At 39.2% G+C, this 10,415-nt stretch overlaps 1 protein-coding gene across 1 annotated transcript in view; it reads left to right on the top strand.

Moving 5' to 3' along the window:
• Positions 1-7,975, top strand: part of LOC122794685 (lipopolysaccharide-induced tumor necrosis factor-alpha factor-like) — a 355,606-nt gene extending 347,631 nt beyond the window's left edge. Inside the window, exon 4 of the mRNA XM_044063313.1 lies at positions 7,667-7,975. Within this exon, the coding sequence (XP_043919248.1) occupies positions 7,667-7,772 (106 nt within the window). The 3' untranslated portion in view covers positions 7,773-7,975. The remainder of the gene's footprint in view (positions 1-7,666) is intronic.
• Positions 7,976-10,415: the final 2,440 nt, after the last annotated feature.

Genomic DNA, 10,415 nt, shown 5'->3' with positions numbered 1-10,415 from the left:
TCATTAACTTCACAAATGATGCAGACAGCCTACAGAAAGGTCTCGCTGAGACCAATGACTGGAGTGGAAACCATGGCCTGAAGCTTAACACCACAAAATGCATCATCATCCACTTTTGTGAAAACTCAGTTCCCACTAAGTACCACATCAGTGGGAACCATTGAACACTGTAGGTGTCATAAGAGATCTGGGGACACAGGTTGACAGCAACCTCTCCTTCAACCACCACATTGCCACTGTGGTCAGGAAGTCCTTCTATGTGGCACATCTTATTACCAAGGGTTTTGCATCCAGGAAGAAAGAGGTCATCGTCTCTGTGTAGTCTTCCCTCATTAGATCTATCATCAAGTATATTGAACAATTTGGCATGTACCTCACTAGACAACTGCAACAGCTGGAGAGGCCACAGAAGTACCTCACGAAGAGGATCCTAGGCATTCAACACATGTCCTACATAGACAGACTCAAAAGACTCCAGTTATTCTCTGTCTCATATCACCTACTTAGAGGTGATCTCTGCTTGACTTACAAAGCTATGTCTGACCCAGCTCTTTTAGAAATGCTACATATAAAGACATCCAAATCCCTCCACACCACACACTGCACAGACCTCAACCTCATTACCACAATCAACACAATATGCTAGAGGGACAGGTTCCTCACCAACAGACTCCACATGCCCTGGAATAGACTTCCCATACATGTCAAGCAGAGTACCTAGCTGACCCTGTTCCAGAGAAATCTTGATGAGTGGATGGGTAATAGAAGGTTTACCTCAGGGATCACTCCAGTGGGTCTACTTGATAGAGGCACTGGGAACTAACGGGTGGCACAATGGCAGGGCACTTCTATGGGCTAGGCTTGTAAAAGCTACAGGGCCATTAGCCTAGTACATACCTATGAATCTATAAGGGGAATGACATCAGCATGACTGATAAAGTAGGGCACTGGTAGGAAACTTATCAAAATACGTCTTGCTACACACACACACACACACACACACACACACACACACACACACACACACACACACACACACACACTTATACATCCACATACACATTTGCCAGATCTGAGAGTAGAACCCCTGCCTATTTAGTTACTTGTACTATAGGGCTACACAGTTATCACACATGCTACAGAGCTTACAAGGCTGACAACTGGCCAAAGGTGCTGGTAAGGGGAATGACATCAGCATGACTGATAAAGTAGGGCATTGGGTGGTAAACTTATCAAAATACTTCTTCTTACAAACCACACACACACACACACACACACACACACACTTATACACCCACACACATAATTGCCAGATCTGAGAGTAGAACCTGTGCCTATCTAGTTATTTGTACTATAGTGTTACACAATTATCGCACACACTACAGAGCTTACTGGGCTAACAACTGGCCAAAGGTGCTGATAAGGAGAATGACATCAGCAGGACTGATACAATAGAACAGTGGGTGGGAGACTTATCAAAATACTTCTTCTTACAACCATACACACCCATTTGCTGGATCTGAAATTAAAACCCCCGTCTAGCTAGTGATCTGTACTATAGTGTTATGCAGTTGTAATGTACACTATGGAGCTTACTGGGCTGATAACTGGCCAAAGGTGCCAATAAGGGGAATGACATCAACAGGACTGCTAAATTAGGACACTGGGAAGTGTTGTGAGTGGGAATGGCCTAAAACTGTTTCACCTACAAACAAACACACACACCATCACTCTCTCATACAGAACTATCATACACACATGGTTGTCAGTATTGAGATTAGAACCACTACCTGTCTAGTTATTTGTACTATAGTGTTACACAGTTATCGCATGCACTACAGAGCTTATAGGGGTGACTGATGTCCAATGGTACGTCTAAGGTGAATGACAACAACAGATCTTGTGAAGTAGGATAATGTGAAGTATACTGAGTGGGAAGAGTCTCCTAATACTTAGACCTATGGACACACACAAGCACACGCTGGCAGGTGATGTGATATTATAAACCCAACCACAGTACTATTACACAATGGGGCTCACCTTTTATGCTGGCACATGCAACTATTTACAACTGGTATGCCACTGTCCACAGAAGGACATCACTGTATGACATTCAGGGTATCAGTGTGTGTGACTCACTGTGTTCCCCTGTGTGTCTCTCTATCACTGTCTGTCTCTCACCTCTCCACGTCTATGTGTGTGTATGCTTAGCATATGTTATCTGTTGCCCATATATATTTTATATATATATATATGTGTGTGTGTGTGTGTGTGTGTGTGTGTGTGTGTGTGTGTGTGTGTGTGTGTGTGTGTGTATCTCATGCAACAGATGCAGATATATCACATATGGGCCACCTTCAGATAGCTGAGGGTAATCCTGTCTGATGTGCGTATGTGGGGACAGTTGAGGTGTACATAGCTGTCTGTATGCACAGATATATATACACAATACAGTCATATATTCCAATGTGGGTTCCAACATGTCCTGTGATTCTCTAAGTGTAAGAGCATGCCCAGTGTGACCTTTTATAGATAGAGTGGGACTCCATTCCAGAGATAGGTGTACTCCAGTCGAGGATTTTGTGTGCTACAGCCATACCTCTCAGGAGTACGCAAGTCTTTTTTCAGGATACTTGTTTTCTTTAGCAGACATTTTCTGACATATCTGTAGTCTGGCACTGCAATATATTGTGTCATTACCTAGTGCCAAACATCCTCAGATCATTTATTTATTTATTTATTTTATTTTACATTTGTTAACCGGGCTAGTCCAGCTGGATTGTATGTCCATTTTCAGTGGAGGCCCGAGGAGATAAGCTCCATATGTGAACACAGAGATACAGTAAGGACATCACAATATCATAGAAAACAAATTTTTTTCCTGATCATATCACACACAATACAAGGAAATTATGTTATCATGCTAAGTATTAGCTATTTCTTGAGGAAAGAAAATATTTGTTTTCAATGATAATGCAGAAAATAGGAAAGGTCCTTTAGAGAGTGTTATTTGAGAAAAAAATATATACAGAAGGATTGAGACAGAACAAAATATACAGAAGAATTGAGACAGAACATTCATGACAAGACTTGTGAAAAATTACTTGAGATATTCACTACTTGAAAGGGCTATAGAGGAGTATACAGTATAGTGGTAAAGTAGAGGAAATCAGAGGATTAGTCAGGGTTGGAACAGGGGCATAACCAATGTGTCTTAAGGTGTTTCTTGAGTCTTTGTTTAAAGAGCGGCAGCGAGGGAAGTATAGTTAACTCTTGTGGCAGCATATTCCAGTTTTTTCCAGCGGTCCATCATCACAGTGCTTTACCAGATGAATACTAGTATGATGCATAGGCCAATATTATGAGGACAGCTATGTACATTCTTGCCCAACAAGGCCATTTGTGAGGTGTGGCTACAAGCTAGTTTAGTAATGACACTGCTGTGTAAACAGGCCAGCAACCTGGTGACATACTGGCTGAGGATCTCCTGCTCGTGTGGTATCTTTCTAACTTGAGATGTCATATCCTTGTGTGGGCATACCTCTTACCTGTACATTTCTTGGCAGGTTGTCCAGGTGTTTGGCTAGAGGTTTCATCCTTTTTACGTAAACTTGTGTTTTCATGGTAAGTTACTTACATATAGTTGAAGAGTGATGTTACAAAATAAATACAGACATTACTGTTTCAGACTACATAACCTTCAGACAATTCCAGCTACTGCCACCCCTCACTCTACCAACTTTCTCAGTGTGTAAGGGTGATATTTACAACACCTGCCTATCACTGTGCCTTTGTTCCACTTTTATTTGTATCCTTGTCCAGACATCTTGCTGTCAGAGGTTGGGAGTTTTGGGTGTGGGTACAGAGTGCATTCACCTATGCAGACATGTCCATTATATGTAAAGGCAAACATAAGAAAAAAGGATTATTGAGAATAACCACTGGCAACAGTACCAAAAAGCATTTATATTCACAAAAGCCTTGGCACCTCAGCTACACATCCTTCAAGATGTCACTAATATGTGCAGTATATTACACATAGCACTGTGACTTCCAGGTATGTTAGTGGAAGAGCAGTGGGTGTCACTGACATGGATAACTGTTGGCACTGCAGTTATGTGCACATGGCCCTGTCAAAGACAGTACTGTACCTAGGGCACTATGAGATGACTGCCAGGAGAACGTGCTGGCCAAATCCTGACAGTATTAACCACACATACACATATCTCACTGACTCCTGCATATTGTGGACAAGCAGCATGCTTTCATGTGTATTAGTACAGCCCTGCCAATATGTGCTGTGCTGCTATTTCCCTGCAAACATACATGTTACTGCATTTGTGTGGGTATATGGGGTGGGGTACACCTGTCAACTGTACAGATTTGCACAGACTGTGCTGATATTGCTTACATTTTGGTTCCATTTACCATACTATTGTGCCCTGTGTTGGGGATTAGAGGCATATCAGTAAAGAGCACAGGTCAGATTGTACTGGCATACATTTGAGTTTCAGATTTATTACCCTTCATAGCCTTACTGCAACTGTGGGTCCTGCTGTCCTATCACTGTGTGAGTCTGTAGAGGGGGTAATTCAACATTGCTGCCATTTGGGTGCCTTTACCAGACATTTTTCTGTGGTTTTCTACAGCTGACTTGCTTTGTGGCTGTGATGGGTGGGTATGGGACCCCCACACTGACATCCATGTTTGTGGCCTATGACCTCCTCCCCAGTTAGTTGTCCTCACACATATACTGCAGTGGGATTTGCCACCTTGGGTACTACTGCATACTGTGGGGAGGCCAGTTTTGGCCAGACATTTCCTGGTGTAACACATAACTATGTGTTATGTGCTGCTATCCCAGTAGGCCACCCCATTCCCTTGCATGCATGCAGTATTACCATAGATATGTTAGCAAAACATACTAATCCATTCATTTAGCAAAACATACTAATCCATTCATTTATTGTTAAGAAGACTGTCTTATCTTGTGCCTGTGGCAGTTGTGTGGACAATGCTTGAGGGCCACCTATGTTGGATGCACACAGTAGACTGCCTATACACAGGTAATGTGATGTGTGTGTCATCCATTTTACTGTATGTGCGAGTCAGACAGAGGTGTTAGTCCCTGGGGTCACTACAGTGTCAGTGTGTGTGCTATGCATTCCCTCTTTGCCAAGGCCTGAGCATACTGGGCACTCCTCTGTCTGCCTACAGGAGCAGGTTCAGGGGCCTCATCTAAGTCCATCTGTGCCTGTGGGGACTTTAGCAATATTGGGGGGCTGTGTGGCCCTTCCCTGTGTTGTTCTGCTGCAGCTGTTTCCACAGGAACATATTGTGTAGCATGGCACATACTATGAACATGTATGCACATGTGGCTGGAGAGTACTGCAAGTCTCCACCAGATATGTCAAGGTAGGGGAGCCGTGACATGAGCATCCCACACACACTCTCTATAATGGTCCTGGTTTGTGCATGTGCCTCATTATGGCATTCTTGTGTGGGTGTCTGTGCATTTCTGATGGGTGTCATCATCCATGGCTCCAGTGCATAGCCAGCATCCCCCACCAGATGGCCATATGGGATGCCCCCACTGGCAAATGCCTGGTACAGCTGTGGCGAATGGCAAATGTGGGAGTCGTGATAGCTTCCAGGGCTGCCAGCACACACATTCATGATCACACATTCATGATAATGCCATGGGCATTGCACATGGCCTTGTAGTTGATGGAGGGGAATCCCTTGTGGTTTATGTAGACCCTACCCTGTTCACTGGGTGGTGCTTTGATGTGGATGTGCATGCAATCTATGGCACCCAGTACCTTGAGGTATTCTGCTACACTATGAAAGCGACTCATATTGCTAGCCCTCTCCTCATGGGTGTTGGGGAAGTAAATGTGCTCACCGGCATGTGGTAGCATGGCATCCAGGAACTGGTGGAGTATCCTGGATGAAGATTCCTGTGAGACCTCCATGATATCCCCAGTAGGTCATTGGAAAGTACTTGTAGCTAGAATTCTTAAGGCTACACATACCTTGGTATCCACTGGGATGGGTTCCCCTCTGTTGGTTCTAGGTCTGAGTTGAGGCCACCACAGCTTGGCGATTTGCTGAAGTATACAATATGATTTTGGAGTTGGTATATTTTATTTATTTTTTTTATTTTATTTTACATTTGTTAACCGGGCTAGTCCAACTGGATACATGTCCATTTTCAGTGGAGGCCCGAGGAGAAAAGCTCCGCTATCTAACAGCATGATAATCAAACAGTCTTTACAAAATACATAAGGTATTACACGCATGAGAAGAAAAGTAAATACACAAATCAAAAATTAAAGCATGAAAAATATGTACACAGTAAAAAAATTTCAAGCACAGAACATACTTTGGGCATTTTAATGACAATATGAGGAAAGTACATAAAGATAATAGGAGGTAGAGCTTTTACTTGAGTATTGGAAAGGGTAGAATAAGACAGGATACACTAGGATGTTTAAAAGTAAGCAGTAGAATATGGTGGAGGGTATAGTTACAAGATTAGAGAGAGCATATTTATTAGTTTTGGGATTGTGAAAGAGGCTGGTCTCCCACATCAGGAGGTACAGGTGGAGTTGCAGAAAGAAGTTAAAGGAGGAAGCTAATTTAAGATATTTCCTTTTCTCCTGTGTTTCAGTATTCCCTGGCTTGATGGTACATGTCTCTGCATTTTATTATGAAGCTGTTGCTACCAAGGGATGGTGGGGGGAGAAATGAGCCAGGAAATTAAAGGCCACTTTCTTTGCTAAACATGAATTTAAAATATCATTGAAATGTATATAGTGGTATTAGATAAAATTCTGCCAATTGCGTTATAAGAGGTTCAGCTAAGCTTTGTTAAGTGGAGATCATTAGAAAATTGCTGACTAATAGAATGATGTTTAATCACTCTGATAAGAATGGAAGATTCAATACATTTTTTCAGAATGTAATAAGTGTGTCAGTAGCAGAATTAGATGGCTTTTTTATATCACATAATTGTATGGCTGTCACATGTTTGTGTATACATTGGCTCTAGGTGATTTAGCCACATAAACTAAAGTTGACTGAAAACCTCAACCCTATGTAAAAATGGGAAAAAGAGGGTTGTTAATGATGGATGGATGGATGTCTGACCATCCCCAACAAAATATAACTTATTCTGAGGTACTGTAACCTCATAGTAGTTTGTTTTGTTGGAAGTACCGTCAAATCCCTGTGTCCAACACATAGTGGGTAAGGACTGTCTTTGAATACCCCCATGTTCAGCTAACCCAGTTTCATAATATACATTTAGTGAATTGCTTCCCCAGTTTTCTTTTTACTATATTGTACAGGACCTTTTTAAGCAGTGATATGTTAATTACCTAACCTGTCATTTTGCTCTGGTATAGGTCATAATTCAAACATGTTAATGAATATAATGCTGAAATATAACATTCTGTACTTACTATACAGTAAGTTTAAAGCCAGTGTTTATTAGTAAACTGTGTAGTAAAATATGATTTTATCATTGCAAATAAATATAACAGATTGATGATAAACTAGTGAGCATAGGTTTTATGGTTTTATGAATATCTATGGATGAATGTTGACCATGAATCTCTGATTCCCAAACTTTACATAATAACTCTGGGCTTTATTCTTTCAGGTGTTGTTTATGTTCCTGGATCCCTTTTGCTGTTAACAGCTGTAAGGATGTAACACACCATTGTCCTAATTGCAAATCAATTCTTGGGAAGTACAAACCACTTTGAGTTGATTGGCTGGCTTCAGCAGTGGTGAAGAAACAATTCCATCTATGACTGCAGCTTTTTTCCAAGCATTGAGTTTGTTATTAAAGGATTAGTTCCCATAAAACCATTAGCTAAACTGACATTCACACAAATGCTTTGAAATCAGAGCTTAATAAATGACCACAACTTGATTTATCGAAATACAAAAAAAATAAATAAATAAAAATCACATACCAAAATCATGCATCCAAACACCCTCATGAATATATAACATGAGGTAAGGTGTGCTGACATAAGGTTAGTGTTAGAGATTATGAATATAAGGCTGAAATTAATTATGTTGTAAATATACTGAAAGATAAAGTATAGAATAAAACGTTTGCTTGAATATATGTGTAGAGTTTAGCAATATAAAATGTGCATTCATACTATATGTATAACAGCCTTCTCTTCACAGCATCAAGAAAAGCCTAAAAAAGCAATACTGGAAAACAAGTATCACATGCTTTTCTCATGTTTTCAGAGCAAATATCTAAACTCAGTAATACGTGATGTTTTTTCAGTAACAAGAGACCAGATGTTTCCTTTCATCTGATTGCGTGTATTTTCACATTTTCACATCAGCAGAACTGCTGACAGGACAATAGAAAAGTCTAAAAACAGACATTATGTGACTTCCCACAGAAGGCCAAAAAAGATACCAAGAGGAAATAACAAAATCTATGTGCGTGACTAGCACTCTGTATAACAACTAATACAGTTATGTGAGAAAGGGACAGAGAGAGTTATTTTGAAGAAGACATCATTCATATCTGTAATTAAGGAAAACTTTGTAAATATATGCTACAAACTAACAGAAAGAGTACGTGTGGTTTATTATAAAATAAGTTATCTGTAACTGTGCTTATAGCTGCAAAAATATATTTCTTTGTCAGTGTGCAATTTGAAAGGCTTGGTACTTTAAACAGACTACAGATGAAGTCATGCAAAGCTCTGTGACTTTGATTTCAGCAGTAAACAGATAGCAAGAGTTTGTGTCTTAAGAAGACTTTGGATCCAGCACAACATAGGAGCAGAGTGCAAATTAAAATACATTTTTCAATGGTGACCCTAACTAATGTTCCTAGCCTGTATCCAAAAACAGGGTGAGTGAGTGGGTAATGCCTTGTATAAGGCCACGCCTGTAAAAGCACTGTAATTAACATTTATGTGAAGTACTTCAGATTTCTACAGTTTGCAGCAATAATACAGTTTATTAGACATCTAAATCCAGTGAGACTGCAGTGCAGGAAGGTGAGCAGTGCCATAAATTCTCCAAAAAAGGTACAATACAAATTTGTAAGACAAACTGCCAGTTTTGCTGTACCAGCTTCACAAGTGACTACAGAGACTTTTCAACCATCTACAGTAAAGCAGCTTGGCCATCTGCCTCTCTGTTGACTGGTAAGAAAATGTTTCTGGGTTACATATAGTATGAATGTCATAAAGATAATAACAATAATAACAGAATGAAATGTATATACAGCATATTAGTAAATGTTAAAATCTTATTAGGGCAAGTTAATAGTAAGGCATTATGCAATGGATTGCAAGTTAATAGTAAGGCATTATGCAAATTAATTACAATATTTGACTGGTATCTGAAACAAAATCATGTGTGGTATAAAAATATTTATTGTGTGTACAATGTCATAAAATACAGTGCATGCCACTATTCAAAGATTAGACTGTACAGACAAAAATTGTAATGGTAAAGAACCAAAAAAAGTTAATATGCTGACATATTCAGATGTTAGACAGTTATGTTCTGTCACCAGATGTGAAAGGTTTATTTCAGAGTTGCAACAACAGTCAGATCAGTTACTGATAGAACCTCCAGTACATTTTGTTACAAAAGAATGTAATAAACTTATAAAAGACAGACACAATGAGTTCAAGAAGCTTAGACAAGTTATACATTTTTTCAAAAGTGCATAAGAGTTTCAGATTCAGCAGAACAGGTTACTGAAAAATATCAGAAAGATCACACAACATTACAGGAAACTCTTAAACAGCAGTTGCAGGACAAAGGAAATAAATTAGCTGAACTGACAAAAACTGACTTCCTGCATACACAGCTAATATGTGCAAAAGAAATATATTTTATAATATGTTTGTGTTTTGAAAATGGTTAAGCATACATGCTAAGATCTGATGTATGGACAAATCATTCTTAAATGTTTTACTTCCATTCAGTTAAAGCAAGACATTTATCAATAGTACAGTAAAGTAGAGCATATGACTGCCATTCTTAACATATCTGAAATGTATACGAAAGAATTCTAGTGCATAAAATTAAATGAAAATAGTTAATGAGTAAAGATTTAAAGTCACAAGACTGACATGCTTGTATAAAGATATAAAGATACAAGATAGACATACATGTATGTTCTTTTCATCTAAAATACATCTGTTACAATGCACAAGAATAACAGGCAGACAACAGCAAATATAAATAATGTAAATATAAACATATGTTAGTTAAGCTAATATCTATTTTGTTTTTTTAACAGCACATCAAACAGTTAAAGTTATGAATTAAAAAAAAATAAAATTACAGATGGTATTAGTCAAACAGTCTGTAAAATGAATGGCAGAGCAGTTAAATAAAAAAAATGCTGAAAT

This window comes from Protopterus annectens, chromosome 2.part1, assembly GCF_019279795.1.
Source record: "Protopterus annectens isolate FY-2018-M chromosome 2.part1, PAN1.0, whole genome shotgun sequence".
Classification (NCBI taxonomy): domain Eukaryota; kingdom Metazoa; phylum Chordata; order Ceratodontiformes; family Protopteridae; genus Protopterus; species Protopterus annectens.
The sequence above is the reverse complement of the archived record's forward strand: the minus strand, read 5'-3'. Positions and strand labels throughout refer to the sequence as shown.